The following is a 17,108-nucleotide window of genomic DNA, read 5'->3' as shown; positions in this document are numbered from 1 at the left end:
ACAGGGTTCAGAGGACCCAGTTTGCCTAAACCTAGTCCTGACAATGAAGAATAACCAGAGACAAAGTAAATTTCAAGGCTGCAAAAATGCAGCGTCTTCAAATTCTGGGCACTATTTTTTTTTTTTTTTTTGAGATGGAGTCTCACTCCGTCGCCCGGGCTGGAGTGCAGTGGCGTGATCTCGGCTCACTGCAACCTCCGCCCCCTTGGCTCAAGCGATTCTCCTGCCTCAGCGTCCTGAGTAGCTGGGATTACAGGCGCCTGCCACCGCGCCTGGCTAATTTGTGGGCACTAATTTTAAGGAATATATTAATGTGCAGTTAAGGAGTATTTTTTATTTTTTATTTTTTAAAACCCAGACACGCCATGCAGACTTGTGTCACCAAAATAAATACTGGAAGAATGGAATATCTTTTGGAAAAGAGACATTTATTTTTCATAACAGCCTGAATACTTTCCAGTAACAAAGAAATGAAATTATTTATAAAAGCTAGTAAAAGCAGTTGTAATCACCTGATGTTAAAACTAGTATGTACTAGTTTTCTTTTTATCTCAAGAGTCTTATAAAAATAAGCTAATATTCAGGGTTTTTGAATATAAGATACTAGTTTTCAGAGTGCTAAGAGTAATATTAATTTATGAGACATGAGGCTTGATATTATGGTAAATTTGCTTAAATGGATTGAATATTCACTTTGTCATGATGGATTTTCTAGTAATTAGTCCTTAGAACACTGTAACCAAAGGTCACAAAATATTTTTGTAATCAGTGATTATGTGTTACATAAGTACATGAACCAGGAATAGGTGGTAAAAGGTCTAAGAAAAAGTGCTTTGACAAAACTACATGTCATCAACAAAGCCAAGAATCCAGTGTGTTTAGGTTCCTAGATCTTGCAGTAAAACTGACCACACAGAAGAAAAAAAAAATCTTGCCTTTATTTGAAAACAATAGTTACAAATGGGCTTTTCTGTGTCTGTTTCCTTTTTTTACCTTATTGTTTTTTTAAAGATAGAACTTGCTGTGTGAATAGTTGAAAATCTCACATTATCACATTAGTATTTGTCAGCACTCCCTAATACGTTTAGGTACTTTTTTTTTTTTTTTTTTTTTTTTTTTTTTAAGACTAGAATCTCGCTCTTGTTGCCCAGGCTGGAGTGCAATGGCGCAATCTCGGCTCACTGCAACCTCTGCCTCCTGGGTTCAAGTGACTCCCCTGCCTCAGACTCTCGAGTAGCTGGGATTATAGGCACCCACCACCATGCCCAGCTAGTTTTTGTATTTTCAGTAGAGATGAGGTTTCACCATGTTGGCCAGGTGGTCTCGAACTCCTGACTTCAGGTGATCCACCCGCCTTGGCCTCTGAAAGTTTGGGATTACAGGTGTGAGCCACTGCGCCTGGCCTTAGGTGTTTTTTTAAAAAGTATATTCAAAACAAATCAGAAATTTCTTGCAAAGAAACGTAAATGGGTTTACCATCGGCTCACTGAACCAAGTCTTGTGCTTTGCTTTCCCTTGGTTCCTTAGAGGAAATGTAGATTTAAAAAATACGTATGTTTGAAATTTTTTTATATTTGAGTTTTTTAAAAGATGGGGTCTCACTATGTTGTCTAGGCTGGTCTTGAACTCCTGGGCCCAAGATGCTCCCAAGAGGCTGGGTCTACAGGAGCATGCTTACTGCACTTGGAAATGTAGATTCTTGTCACTAAAATCATAAATTCATTTCTTCATTATGTTTGTAGTCTGTGGTTAACAGACTTTTAATTAAAGGCAGTTCTTACTGCTTGAGGCTTCTGGGTTGACAGTGGATGGTCCCCCAGGAGGAAGGTTAGTGGAGGGACCCAGGGCTCCCCCAGCGCATAGGAGAAACACATTTGCATTTGCACTGAATCCAGCTTCTCCTGCGACAAGTGTGTGGGTGATGTAGCCTTGTCTCTTTCCCCACTGCTTATGGCTAATCCAGAGGTTTATTGGATGGGCCTGGGAAGGATGCTCTGATCCCTTTGTGGGTCCAGGCGATGATGCTGTGTGGGGAGCCTGAAACCACAGGGCAGGTTGAGGGGTTGGGGCAGCAGGAAAGGGCTGAGGCCCCACGGGCCAACAGAGAACCTCCCTTCTTTTCTTTGACTTCATGACTTAGATAGCTTGTCTTTTTTTTGCCTGAGAAGATTTATTATTTTACGTTCCTATATCTTGTTATGGTAGAATTTAAGAGAGAGTGTGTATGTGCCCTTCTCAGAGTCATCCTATTTTATAGGCAAACTCAGACCGTCACAGTGAACCCAGTCAGGAGGAGGTCTTCTTCAAGGATGTCTCTGGTGAGAAACAAGGAAAGCGTGATGCTTTTTCATTTCAGTGATGGTTTTCCTCAGTCAAATATGCTGTCAATACTGTTAATTTTGAGTCTGAACCATAAAAGTGTATTGATATTTCATCATTTTTAACCAAAGAAATGGTAATTTTTTCCCATAGGTCCAACCTAATATTTATATTATTATATTATACATATTTGAATATTAGGTCTGACCTTAATATTAAGAACTTAGACTATTGGCCAAGAGTAATCCTAAGTTGGTATATATTTAAAATACTAGATGCCTTTAATAAGATTGACTATAATACCTATAAGCTTCTTATGTTGAAATGTTTCTACAAGGAAATGTGTATCTATTGCTTCTTGCTCTTAGCTTTTTAGATGCAGATTTTCTTGTGGAGCCTAATGTCCTTGGTATCAGTCATAGGGCTTGACATTGCCATTTGGGGAAACAGAAATGCTAGATATGTTAAGAACTACTGTGTCTTCATGTGTATTTTCCATATATAATATATTTAATTCCTTTAGAAGTTTTTTTAACAGAAAGAATCCAGTGGATAATAACTTTACCTGTATTACATAAGGAATATGTTTCAACCCTGTGTCAAACTCTCCATTTCTTAGCCTAAACCCCAGCCCTACGTGATGCCTCCCCCACCGCAGCTGCACTATAATGGACATTATACAGAACCATATGCTTCTTCCCAAGGTAAAGTACACTGTTTCTGCCATGCCTTACATAGTTATGACTATGGATAAATCTGTGAATGCTTGGAGATCGTGAAGCCTGGACAGTTTTTGGCGGAAGTTGCACCCCAAATTGCATCATGATAATAGCTATCCTGGATTCATAAAAGAAGCCAATAGATTGTTTTTTGTTTGTTTGTTTGTTTGTTTTTGGAGACAGAGTCTCAATGTGTCACCCAGGCTAGAGTGCAGTGGCGTGTCTCAGCTCACTGCAACATCCGCCTCCTAGATTCAAGCAATTCTTGTGCCTCAGCTTCCTAAGTAGCTGGGACTACAGGCACGCCACCACGCCTGGCTAATTTTTGTATTTTTTAGTAGACACGGGGTTTCACCATGTTGGCCAGACTGGTCTCAAACTCTTGACCTCAGATGATCCACGTATATTTGGGTTCTTGAATGTATGTAAAAACATGCAGTATCAAATTTTGATGCTCCACTGGTCTCAAATTTGGCCAATGGGAAACTATCAAGCTGGTTCCTGTGTCCTTTTACCACCACCCTATTAGCCTTTAAGTGCTTCTTTGCTATCTGACAAACAATTCCCAGGGTTACTTTTCTTTCCCTGCCAGAGGCTTTCCTATTGTAAAAGTTAAACACATGACTACTGCAGTTTTCACATGAGAAGTATAAGGAATTGTATTTATAACAAACCCCCAAGCTGAAGTTTAAGCAGTCAATTAACATTTACTCTATACTCTCTCTGTATGGGGCTATACCAAATGCTAAGGAGGTTTATGCAGATGAGTATTTCCACATCTTAAGAAGTTTATCTTCAGCCTGGACCACAGGGCCAGACCCTGTCTCTACCAAAAAAAAAAAAAAAAATAGCTGGGCGTAGTGGTATGCACCTCCAGTCCCAGCTACTCAGGAGGCTGAGGTAGGAGGATTGCTTAAGCCCAAGGTGGGGGTGGAGGTTGCAGTGAGCCAAGATTTTGTGCTACTGCACTCCAGCCTGGATGACAGAGGGAGACTATCTCAAAAAAAAACAAAACAAAACAAAAAAAAAAACCACCTTAGAATCTAATAGTTTAAGATAAGACAAGTGCACAAATAACTTTGTCTTTCTCCCCTGAACCCCTTTTTTTGTGGAGAATGGGGTCTTGCTATATTGCTCAGGGTGGTCTCAATCTCCTGGGCCCAAGCTATCCTCCTGCTTCTGCCTTTCTAAGTGCTGGGATTATAGGCCTGAGCCACCACTCCTGGCACAAATAACTTGAATATGATAGTTTTTCTGAGACAGCATGTGCAATTACCATGCTCCTCAGTGGAAGAGAGACTCATCACATTGGGGAGATTGAGAAGAACTTTCTGTATCTGAAAAGATGGGTGGATTTCAGCAGGTAGAAAGGCAGGAACTTGACCGGGGTTGCTGTTCCTAGTTTTGGGGATAGTGAACGCCAGGCACAGAATGAAGCAGGGTGTGTTTGGAGAGTAGAGTGGTCCAGGTTTCCTCTCGGGTAAGGAACTGGTAGGGAGTGATGCATGAAGGGACCAGAAGGTGGGATGTGACTGTATTGTTTGTGTTGGCCCTGGTGTAAAAGATGAGGGTTTTCATGCAGTGAGGTGGGTAGTAGAGAGCAGGGCTTTGGGTGTAGAGCCTGAGAGCATCCCCCTCGCCATGTTCTTGTATTTCCTCCCTCTTGCACCCTGCCCTTGTCTGGTATTTGCAATCCCGGCCCCTCCCACTTCCAGGACCTGGCTGTCCTCTGCATTGTTAGTCTCACTTTGCCACTCATTCTCTTCCCTCTGTCTATAAACATCTTAATATTATTCATTCTCCTCCCTTTAAGTAATGGTTTGAGTGATCTGCTTTCTTTTCTCACTGACTTTTTTTTTTTTTTTTGGAGACGGAGTCTCACTCTGTTGCCCAGGCTGGAGTGAAGTGGCGCGATCTCGGCTCACTGTAAGCCCTGCCTCCTGGGTTCACGCCATTCTCCTGCCTCAGCCTCCCGAGTAGCTGGGACTACAGGCACCCGCCACCACGCCCGGCTAATTTTTTGTATTTTTAGTAGAGACGGGGTTTCACCGTGTTAGCCAGGATGGTCTCGATCTCCTGACCTCGTGATCCGCCTGCCTTGGCCTTCCAAAGTGGGGATTACAGGTGTGAGCCACTGTGCCTGGCCGTTTCTCACTGACTTATAAGAGTACTCTCTGTGTGCTGCTTCTGCTTGCTGGTTACCCGCCCACTCCTCTGTCTTTGCCACTCTGTTAAAGCGGCCCTCTGGGAGGCTCCCAGCACCCCCACATCCCCTCACCATCACATTCAAGCCTTTGTACCTTCTGGAAACTCTCCTGGCATGCTAGGTTTTTCCCTCCTCCTTCCCATCAGTATTGTTTGGTGGGCTCTGCAGGTCTGTCCTGTGGCTTTTTCCCTCCCTCTGTGAGCTTCCCAGGGATCTCATCTACATTTAACATTTCTTTTCTTTTCTTTTGAGATGGAGTTTCGCTTTTGTTGTCCAGGCTAGAGTGCAATGGCATGATTTTAGCTCACTGCCACCTCTGCCTCCTGGGTTCAAGCCTCAGCCTCCCAAGTAGCTGGGATTACAGGCATGCGCCACCACGCCCAGCTAATTTTGTATTTTTAGTAGAGATGGGGTCTCTCCGTGTTGGTCAGGCTGGTCTCAAACTCCCGACCTTGGGTGATCTGCCCACCTTGGCCTCCCAAAGTGCTAGTGTTACAGGTGTGAGCCACTGCACACGGCTGTGTGCAGGATCATTCTTTTGCCTGGTGTTCGAGACTCCACACAATATTCCCTGAGCCTGCCCTTCCAACCTTACTTCTCAAGTTATTTTACTCCTCTGTAGCTATCTGACACTCTAGCCACCCCAGCTTGCCCAGGGGTGCACCCTGGCTTTGCCAGTGCCGCTCTGCACCCTCAGGTGCCCTTACCCCATGCACCCTTCCGTTCACATGCTGCCATGCAGACCGGATAGGCAGGGCTATGCTGTGCTGACAAAATACTCCATTCCAAACTCTCAGGGAAGTAATAATAAAGGTCACCTGTCCATTGCACACTGTACTAGCAGGAGGGCTCTGCCCCGTCTGAGTCTGCCGTAGGGGCTTGAGCTGGAGAGGCTCTTCTCTCTGGAATGTTGTTGGTCAGTGTTGCAGTTGGAAGAGAGCCTGGAAGCTGGCTTTTAACCCTCTGTGCACTTTCCCTTGACCATTACTAGTCGCACTGTTGTGCCTGATATCAAGGGGTGAGGAGGGGTAACCCTGCGTGCTCTGAGAGGTGGAGAGACCTCACTTCTGATGGAAGCTGGACACGCCCACCTCACCCACTTACCCCTCAAGTCCCCTTAACTGCCATATCTTGTGAGGTGGTTCTTGGTTCTCTCTTCCTTGTCCCCATCAACCCAACCCAGGCTGGAAATGAGCATTTCTTCCTCTGGACTCCTGTAACCCTTCATCTCTTCTCCCTTCCTTGAATTATGGTGATTTCATGCATACCTTTCCCCTTTTCTTGCCTGTATTCCAACCATCTTTTCCTCCTTCTATTCTTAGTATTGCCTTTTCCACATAACAGTCTCATAAATGGCTAGATGGTTTGTGAGGTGCAGAAGCAGGGAGACTAGGTGTATATAGAGCTAGTTCAGACAAGCTGGGGTAGGGGCCCGAGCTGTGGCAGCAGTGAGGAAAGGGGGATTGCAGAGATGGAGCCATGACCAAGCTTTGCATAGATGAGGAAAGCACAGTGACATGGAAGTGCTGTGTGTCAGCAGAAGAATACCGTGGAGATTTGAGTGCTATTTCCTCACAGCTGCATGTGCCACCAGAATAAAGTGTACCCACTGGATTGTGGTGTATTACTTAAGTATCACCATGATCACATAAATCACCATGGAGCTTTCGAAGCACAAAAAGAATGCCTTTCAGAGGAAATTGTTATTTGAAGGAGTTGGCTGCTGAGTGTTAGAAATCATCTAGGGTTAGAAATCATCCTCAGTAACAGAGGGCAGGTGAGCTACAAATTGACTAGAAGAAACATGGCCCCTGTCATCCCTGGGCAGGGACACATGCATAGCTATTGTAAGATTAGGTTAAACTGATTCTGTTAGCTGCAGGTCTGGATCTTCCTGAAACATGGGGGCCAGGGCAGGGGGCAGCTGCAGCTGTTTAATGTGGCTCCTCTTGGCTTCTGGACACTTTATGGGCTGTGTGGCTGCTGGTGACACTGTTGGACCAGAGAAGTTCAGATCCTGCTATACCATTACCCTTTTACAGTCGAAGCTCTCGTATTCATTTGGGAAGAACAATAAAAAATTCCACCTTGCTTACAGACAGTTGGTGCTTGAACTAGCTCAGCAGCAGCAAGGCCACATCCCTACCCAGGGAAGAAAGGCAGAGTCCCCAGCCCAGTGCCTTGAATGGTATCTCTGCCTCAACTTCCCCAGAGTTCCAAAAAGTCTGCTAGTCTGCTGTGGGTGTGGTTCGTTTAAGACAGGGTCTCACTTTGTCACCCAATGAATGCCACCCCTTAAGCAGGCAGAGCCATGCCCATCCTATAGATGAGGAAGCCGAAGCTCCCAGGGTCACTCAGATAGTGTGGCTAAAGCTAGGTCATTCTAGCGGGGATTTTTACAAGCTGTGTTAAAAATGTCATCAGAGGTAAGGGCCGATCTCAGTATTTGGTTGGAGTAATTAGTCCATTTTTAAAAATCTCATTTCGAACTCATTTTTTCTAGATAACCTCTTTGTGCCCAACCAGAACGGATACTACTGTCACTCTCAGACAAGCTTGGATAGAGCCCAGATTGACCTCAACGGTCGGATCCGTAATGGCAGTGTCTACAGTGCACACAGCACCAACTCCTTAAATAATCCTCAGCCCTACTTGCAGCCCTCGCCGATGTCGTCCAACCCTAGCATCACCGGGAGTGACGTCATGAGGCCTGACTACCTCCCGTCCCATCGGCACAGCGCCCTGATCCCCCCGTCCTACCGCCCCACCCCAGACTATGAGACTGTGATGAAGCAGCTCAACAGGGGCCTGGTGCATGCGGAACGGCAGAGCCACTCGCTGCGAAACCTCAACATCGGCAGCTCGTACGCCTACAGCAGGCCCGCGGCGCTGGTCTACAGCCAGCCCGAGATCCGCGAGCACGCACAGCTCCCCTCGCCACCGGCCGCACACTGCCCGTTCAGCCTGAGCTACAGCTTCCACAGCCCGTCTCCCTACCCCTACCCTGCCGAGCGGCGGCCCGTGGTGGGCGCGGTCAGCGTGCCGGAGCTGACCAATGCGCAGCTGCAGGCGCAGGACTACCCGTCCCCCAACATCATGCGGACGCAGGTGTACCGGCCACCCCCACCCTACCCGCCCCCCAGGCCCGCCAACAGCACGCCAGACCTGTCCCGCCACCTTTACATCAGCAGCAGCAACCCCGACCTCATCACGCGGCGCGTGCACCACTCGGTGCAAACGTTCCAGGAGGACAGCCTGCCCGTGGCGCACTCGCTGCAGGAGGTCAGCGAGCCCCTCACCGCCGCGCGCCACGCGCAGCTGCACAAACGGAACAGCATCGAGGTGGCCGGGCTCAGCCACGGCCTGGAGGGCCTGCGGCTCAAGGAGCGGACCCTGTCCGCGTCAGCGGCAGAGGTGGCGCCGCGAGCCGTCTCGGCGGGCTCCCAGCCCAGCGTTTTCACCGAGAGGACACAGCGAGAAGGGCCGGAGGAGGCGGAGGGCTTGAGGTACGGCCATAAGAAGTCCCTGTCGGACGCCACCATGCTAATCCACAGCAGCGAGGAGGAGGACGACGAGGACTTCGAGGAGGAGAGCGGGGCCCGGGCGCCCCCTGCACGTGCGCGCGAGCCTCGGCCCGGCCTGGCCCAGGACCCACCTGGCTGCCCTCGCGTCCTGCTCGCCGGGCCCCTGCACATCCTGGAGCCCAAGGTGCACGTCCCAGACGCGGAGAAGAGGATGATGGACAGCAGCCCCGTCCGCACGACCGCAGAGGCCCAGCGGCCCTGGAGAGACGGGCTGCTGATGCCCTCCATGTCGGAGTCCGACCTCACCACGTCAGGCCGCTACCGAGCCCGGAGGGACTCTCTGAAGAAGAGGCCGGTGTCGGACCTTCTCTCTGGGAAGAAGAACATCGTGGAAGGGCTCCCGCCTCTGGGGGTAAGCCACGCGGCGAGCAGTGCCGGGCCAGGGGACCGCGCGTTCACCCTGGCGCTTCTTTCACTCATCACGTCCCGTGTTTTTCAGCTCCTCTTGTTCTTTTAACGTTCTTCATTCCCCCACGTCACTCTCTTCTTGTCTAATTTTGAACACATTTAAATTTATGGAAATCATGGGGATCCACTTGAATTTTAGTGGTTTTACTGGAGATTATTATTATAGATGAAGTGAAAAGGTAAATTCACAGGGCTTTGTCGAAAGGAATGGAAAAGATGAATGAAATGTTTTAGTAATGCAGTGTTAAGGGAAAGACAGTTAAGATTTCATGACTTTAGCCACGATTGCTTTAGCCACCCATTAAAAATACTGTGGGTGATGTGGCACCCCAGGGGTGCATTTGTTTAGTTTGCTCAAGAGATATCTGAAAAAAGCATCCAGGAAAGTGTACCCAATCCTAATATAATTCTCCAGGTTGGAGTGTGTGTGGATACAGCTTACATATCTTGGCCGTGATTCTCTAGAGTGATTCTGGAGTTGGGAAGGTGGCACTTTGTTAAGGCAAATCCTGAGACGTCCAGGTTTCTTAAATTTAAAAGAAAGATGAATTCAGCTGAGAATCTAAGGAAAGTCCCCGGTAGAAGATGCAGTTCTTTAATATTCAGCCTAATAAATAAATATGAATTAAGCACTTTTTACCTACTTTGAAGCAAAATATAAAAAAGCATAGTAGCATCATCTCTAGCTGCCATCCTTGGAGCATTTGCCATGGGCCAAGCATTTCCTCTACTTTTGCGGCCTATTTACAGTAAGCCTATTGTTATGCCTGTTTTACACATGAAGAAACAGACTTAGATATTAACTAACTTTTCCAAGGTCACATGACTAGTGAGTGACTGAACTGGAATTTTAAACCCATACTTAGAAGCCCATTCTGTTATCATCTACACTGTAGATGTATGTTCTGCATTGAAGTATACTGTATATGTTCTATTAAGTCATAATTGCTTGTTGAAGCCTTGCTAGTCTTTCACTGAAACTTTTAAACTCAGTCCTCAACCTGGGACTAAGCATCTGCGGCCTTGTCATGAAGTGTGTCTACCGAAGTGATTTTGTTGCAGTGCTCAGGCTTCCAGCTCTTCCTGGCCCACATCTCCACTCCTCATGCCCTGCACTTGAGCCAGGCTAACTTGATTAGGGCCTCCATCCTATCTCCTGTTGGCTTCCAGTGTCCTGGCAACTAGGGTTCTCCTCCCCCCATCGCTGCTAAACTGCAAACTCCGACAGGACGGCTCATCTCAAGTGTGGTTCTGGCCTAGTGTATGACATCCTTTAAGATGCTGCAAACATCTTGCTAAACAGGAAAAAACGCACACTATTATAGTACTTATGAAAGAGATTAATGTACATAGACAAAAACTACTTAACAAAAAAAGTACCACAGATTTAAATTTGCTTTTTTTTTTTTTTTTTTTGAGAACAGTCTTGCCCTGTTGCCCAGGCTGGAGTGCAGTGGTGTGATCTCAGCTCACTGCAACCTCTGCCTCCTGGGTTCAAGCGATTCCCCTGCCTTGTGATCTGGCTGCCTCAGCCTCCCAAAGTGCTGGGATTACAGGTGTGAGCCACCACACCTAGCCTAAATTTGCTTTCTTTTAATAAGTTTTGGGTTTGAATTTTAAGTTGATTTTTAAATTTTTCACAAGTATGCAACATAACTCACATCCCTGAACAGTAAAGGCCAATGCCTTCAGTGGACACAGATTTAAGAGTGTAGGGAGCAGTGATTCAGGATAAGGTGTGGGTAGATTTTCCAAAGTAACTCTACCTGAATCCCTGAGCCAGCTGGACAGGGTCCTTTTATAGTTAACACCCTTCCCATTGTATTAAGAACGGTCTGTTTTTATGTGTGACTCACGTACTTTCCCCAAATGCTATCTGAGTACAGCTCAGTACTCAGGCCTATTTTATCCCTGTATGTTTTGAATGGGGTCTGGTAGGTTCAGTTAAATCTGAGGACTTTGATCAATTTGGTTCTCTTAAAAGAACTTTTCTCTCCCATTGACTTTTAAGACCACAATACTAGTAAAATTATGTGATTTGATTATGTTTTTGGTCCTTTTTGCTTAAAGGATTCTACTTAAGGAATGGGTATGGCAGCTGTGGTCACGAGGAAAGAGCAAAGGTCCTACGAGTTAAGAATGTTGGGGCTGAGTCTAGAGCCTGCCATTTGTTAGTTCTCTGTGACCACGGTCAGGACCCTTCATGCGTCAGAACCTCAGCTTCCACATCAGATAACCTCAGATCATGAGGACAGTCATCCCTTCGCTGCCTGCTTCGTGGCATTATGTCCCACATGCAGTTAGGCATGAAAAAATGCCTCCTGAATTACATGATTCAGGGTAACTGATTTTAACCAAAGATTTGCTTTTATTTGTTTTGACACTGATTACCTTGTAAAAGAGGCAGCCATGTGACCTCAGACAAGCTATTTAATGTCTCTGTGACTCAGTTTTTACATTTGTAAATGAGAGGACCCCAGAGAGTTGTTGGGGGGATAAAAATGAGGTTCTGGCACATTGAAAGAGATTAGTCAATATTAACATTACTGTGAGGTGGCATCATATATTTAACTTAATGGCTTTCAAGAGTGGAAGAGGCCAATTCCCTATTGTACCCTCTGACCTTTCATAGTAACATGGGGTTGCCATTATCTTAATCGTTACAACAAATTTCCTAATGTGAATTAAGGTTATGGAGGTTTAGTATTAAAAACAGTGAAATAAACTGTAGACAATTAGGAATGATTTTAGAATTCTCCACCCATCTCCACCTCCAGCGACCTGATTGTTATCTTAAAGGCAGACTGGTTTGGGTGCTCATATATCTACATAAAGATTTTCTTTTTGTTGTACCCTTTAGTGCAGTGGTTCTCACATAAGAAATCACTGTGCAGGGTATGCATTAAAATCCTGTGCTTATATTCTAAGGGCTAATTAAGGCATATTCAAGGCTAGTTTTGACTACATACAACATTCTTCCAATACTGGCTTTTGAACTGACCTCACAGCCAATCAACTTTATCCAGCGTGTCCCAGTGTGGGATATTTTGAGTCATTTTCAGGCAGAGAAGTGCCAGAGCTAGTTCATATTGACTAGCAAGAGCCGACTTAAATTTTCAGGAATCTTGTGAGCCAATTGATGTGACATTAACAGTTTGAAATTGGCTGTGATGGGAGTATTTACACCATGGATATGGGCAAACACCGATCAAAACTTCCTTCCAAGAGCCAGTTGTTAAATATTACCAGCACATCACTGTTTTCTGCACGTTAGAATCATTAAATTTCAGCCTAAGCAGGAAGTGTTTAGTCTGTATGCCTGTGTCTGGATGTATCTGTCTCTTTCTGTCTAGGTGAGGCTTACAGAGGAAAGGTGACTTGCCTGAAAGAAGTTGGTCAGTTAGAGGCCAGATGTGAACCCAGGCCTCTGCTGTTTATAGTCTAGACTGCATTATGTGGGGAGCTCATGATCAAATATTAATTATAAAATTAAAAATTAATCCACTTAGCTTATTGAGTTAGGTACCAGTCACAGTCTCCAATTACAGCAGCAATCTTTTAGGATTTTTTTCCTCTCTTACCAAGTTGCCTTTTCCCTCTGTTCTTGCACCATTATCGTGGGGCTTCATGGCCTGTTACAGGCTGAGAGAGCTGGAATAACACTGATTTTGTTTACAGGGCAGAACCATTATTTTCCAGTTGGGGCTACTCATTATATTGATATCATCCAAGGAAGTGTAGTATATCCAACGAAACTTAGTGTTCTTCTTTTTTTTTTTTTTTTGGAGACGGAGTCTCACTCTGCCTCCAGGCTGGAGTGCAGTGGCACGATCTCAGCTCACTGTAATCTCCACCTCCCAGGTTCAAGCCTTTCTCCTGCCTCAGCCTCCCGAGTAGCTGGGATTACAGGCATGCGCCACCACGCCCAGCTAATTTTTGTATTTTTAGTAGAGACGGGGTTTCACCATATTGGCCAGGATGGTCTCAATCTCCTGACCTCGGCCTCCCAAAGTGCTAGGATTACAGGCGTGATCCCCCGCACCTGGTCAACTTAGTGTTCTTATGCTTACTATTCTCAGAGAGGAAAATCATGCTCTAATAATAACTTTAGGAAACACTTGATTTCAGGAGACAAGATTTTGTTGATGCTTTCTCTTCTGTCCTATCCTCCTGGTGTCATGATGGAGATTTTAGCCCTGTTTTATTTTCCTTGTTTAAAAACATAGCCGTTCTGAGAGGTAGCGTGATCTAACCCGGGTCATCTAAGTCTGCACTAGAACGCAGAGTAGCATATGAGGAGGGGGCTTAACACACAAAGGGGGCTGCTGCAGAAAGCATTTAATTTTTTCAGAATGACTTAAAGAATTTATATATTTTAAAAATTATAAAAAGCTGTCCGGGCATGGTGGCACACGCCTGTAATCTCAAGCACTTTGGGAGGCCAACACTGCTTAAGTTCAGTTGTTTGAGACCAGCCTGGGCAACATAGTGAGACCCCATCTCTACAAAACACACAAAGATTAGTTGGGCATGGTGGCATGTGCTGGTAGTCTCAGGTACTCGGGAGGTTCAGGTGGGATTGCTTGAGACTGGAGGTTGAGGCTGCAGTGAGCTATGATGGTGCCCCTGCATTCCATCCAGCCTGGGTGACAGAGTGAGACCCTCAAAAAAAAAAATTTATAAAAGCTTACTATAGTCAATTGATTGCATTTAAAGCTTTTTTTTTTTTTTTTTTTTTTTTTTTTTTGGACTTCAGCTGATTTTTTACGTCTGTCTTGTTTTAAAAGGAATGCAGTCTGCCTGGAGCCTCACCTTTCATTACAACAGAACTTTGTAACCAATAGTGTTTCAAAACCTTCTATCTGGAAGACTTTATCAGGGCTTTGGCCTTGAAAGGAATGTCTTCCTACTAATGTTTGTTAAACAAGTGGTGTGTGAAGGAGTGTAATCTTTCTGGGTTTATTGGCAAAGGAGAACACTCCCTCTGTGTGTTCCTGGTCTTCAGTGCATTGAAACTTCTTTTCACAGGGGTTGTATTTGTGTGTATTTCATATATACATATAAATCCTTTTACAGGGAATGAAAAAGACTCGAGTAGATGCAAAAAAAATTGGTCCTCTTAAACTGGCTGCCCTAAATGGACTCTCCCTATCTCGAGTGCCTCTGCCTGATGAAGGAAAGGAAGTGGCTACCAGAGCAACGAATGATGAAAGGGTATGTATGGGACACACAGGGCTTTGTGCCTTCTCTGGAACAACCGGTAAATACTACGCAAATGCCTTCATGAGATTTTGGTGAATTTTCTGACACAATTTAATAATAAATGAGTGTTAAGGAATTTTGTAATATGGGCCTCAAAATTGGGGCAAATGTATAGCTAATGTCTTAATAGATAATTTCAGGTTCGAATGCTGATTTTTTGTTTGTTTGTTTCTCAGTGTTCTTTTTTACCTTCTCCTGGCCTTTTGGAGCAGTCTTGATTTTGATGGCCTTAAAGTGAGAAGAAATCTACAAAAATACAGGAGCATACATAGGAAAAGCAGCAGACGTTGACTTTTATTATACTGAAAGTTTATCTCGAGAGTAGTTTCTCAATTTTTCAAAACTTCCTTTGTGCCTGAGGTGTATTTTCTATGAGGTTTTATTACATCAAAATCAGATAGGCATACATTTGCTTTACAACGGGATCCTGGAGGTAGTTTCCAATATTTCCTACTGCTTTAGTCTTTTATATATCGTATGATATAAAATGGAAACATTTGTTCATAGCTGTTGGAACTCATTATCCGTCCCCTAGATTTACTGTTCCCCAGGAGAATTCCATCTATTAGGGGTCACAAAATTGACCACAGATCTAGAGAAAATGAATTCAACAAATTTCTTTAGGCCAATTTTCAACTTTAAACAAAAGTTTGCATTATATTTCTCACCAAAATGATTGTCTTTTGTTCTTTTAACTCTTGTTGTTGTGGCTTTTTAAAATTTTAACTTCATTTTCACCTAGAATTTTGTTTTTGTTTTGGTTTTGGTTTGGTTTTTTTGAGATAGGTTCTCATGGTTCACTGCAGCCTCAACCTCCTGGGCTCAGGCAATCCTCCTGCCTCATCCTCCCAAGTAGATGGGACCACAGGCATGCACCACCACACCTGGCTCGTTTTTTAATTTTTTGCAGAGACGGGGTCTCACTGTGTTTCTCAGGCTGGTCCTGAACTCCTAGGCTCAAGTGATCCTCCCTCCTTGGCCTCCCAAAGTGCAGGGATTACAGGCATGAGACACCGTGCCCAACCTAGAATTTTCAATATTATACAGTGCTAGATTTGAAGCAGAAAACAAGATTTCAAATATACAGTCAAAAGGTAGCCACGACGTGTGGCTGTATTCATGTTATTACACATATTCTGTTTTATAGTGTAAAATTCTGGAACAACGATTAGAACAAGGAATGGTATTCACAGAATATGAAAGAATTCTTAAGAAACGGCTAGTTGATGGGGAGTGCTCAACAGCACGACTCCCTGAAAATGCAGAAAGAAATCGATTCCAAGATGTTCTTCCTTATGATGATGCGAGAGTGGAGTTGGTCCCAACTAAAGAAAACAACACTGGTTACATCAACGCATCACATATTAAGGTGAGAGGAACGCCTCAAGTAATCAACAGCACATGCAGTTTCAGTTAAGTTACAAGAATGGTAAGAATTGTATTCATGTCTGTTTAGAATTCAGATATTTTAAAATTTATTTTTATTGTATTGTTTTAGATAAACACCCTAGTTTTAAACATTTGTGACAAACTGTACTGCAAGCTGGGAAATCCACACACCAGTGCTAGATAAAAAGTGTCTATCAGACAGAGCCAAAGTCATGTCTACTCTCCATGTGCGAAACCACTCTGCCCCCAACACTGTTACCAGGACTCAGGGCGCACTTATTTGCCCGGCTTTTTTTTTTTTCTTTTGCCTTTTTTGAGATAGAGTCTTGCTCTGTCGCCCAGACTGGTGGAGTGCAGTGGTGTGATCATGGCTCCCTACAGCCTTGACCTTCTGTTGCCTGGCTTTAGAACTTTGTCCTTCTAAATCTGAAGACCTCTTTTTAGCTCATAAATTCTGGGAGCCACTGAATTGCTAGTTTTTCCTCATCACATACTGACATGCATTTTTATGTAACAAAAGTGTCTGGGCTTTTTGATGGTGTTCACAAAAGCTTTCAACTTACCAAGGTGCCATCTGTTCTCTTTACATACTCTTTATAATAATTTTTAAGTATCATTTTGTTCTTTGAAGAAGTGCTTTTTTCCTGGAACCAGTATAATGCCATTAAACTGGGGTAATGTTTATGGTGAGAGATAGGGGGTCCAGTTTTACTTTTCTGCTTATGGATATCCAGTCTTCCCAGCCCCATGTATTTAAGAGGCTGTCCTTCCCTAGTGTATGTTCTTGACACCTTATCTGGGGTAATATCACTCCTATGAAAATGGACAAAATGATTCACAACACATGATGGAATAAAGCCAGATGTTCCCTCTTCCTCATCGTACCCTTTGTTCATGCTGGCCACATTCAATTCTTTATTTTGGGAAGGAGAAATCTCATGGTGAGTGAATGAGTAACTGTGGACAGGTGGTGGTTTTTTTCTTTAGTTTGCAAGTATTATTTGAGAAGGGAACAAGCTGACACCAAGGCTTTCTGGAGACTGGCAGTCTGCCTGTGAATGCCAGTACCCCTTGATGGCTTTTGGGAATCTATGCACATACTATTTTGTTTTTAAATATAATATCAGCATAATTTACTTAAAAACCGAGCATTTCTTTGAAATAACTCATCCAGTCTCTCATGACTAGATGGGTAAGAATGAATGATACTGTAGTTCTGTA

General features: G+C 44.4%; 1 protein-coding gene across 3 annotated transcripts in view; it reads left to right on the top strand.

Annotated features, from left to right (window-relative positions):
- PTPN21 (protein tyrosine phosphatase non-receptor type 21) overlaps nt 1–17,108 on the top strand; it is an 85,555-nt gene that overhangs the window by 63,235 nt on the left and 5,212 nt on the right. For all 3 annotated transcript variants that reach the window (XM_510107.8, XM_016926538.4, XM_063793027.1), the window contains 5 exons: nt 2,258–2,318; nt 2,939–3,023; nt 7,748–9,180; nt 14,313–14,450; nt 15,646–15,867. In XM_510107.8, the coding sequence (XP_510107.4) occupies nt 2,258–2,318; nt 2,939–3,023; nt 7,748–9,180; nt 14,313–14,450; nt 15,646–15,867 (1,939 nt within the window). The remainder of the gene's footprint in view (nt 1–2,257; nt 2,319–2,938; nt 3,024–7,747; nt 9,181–14,312; nt 14,451–15,645; nt 15,868–17,108) is intronic.

Source organism: Pan troglodytes, chromosome 15, assembly GCF_028858775.2.
Source record: "Pan troglodytes isolate AG18354 chromosome 15, NHGRI_mPanTro3-v2.0_pri, whole genome shotgun sequence".
Taxonomy (NCBI): domain Eukaryota; kingdom Metazoa; phylum Chordata; class Mammalia; order Primates; family Hominidae; genus Pan; species Pan troglodytes.
The sequence above is the reverse complement of the archived record's forward strand: the minus strand, read 5'-3'. Positions and strand labels throughout refer to the sequence as shown.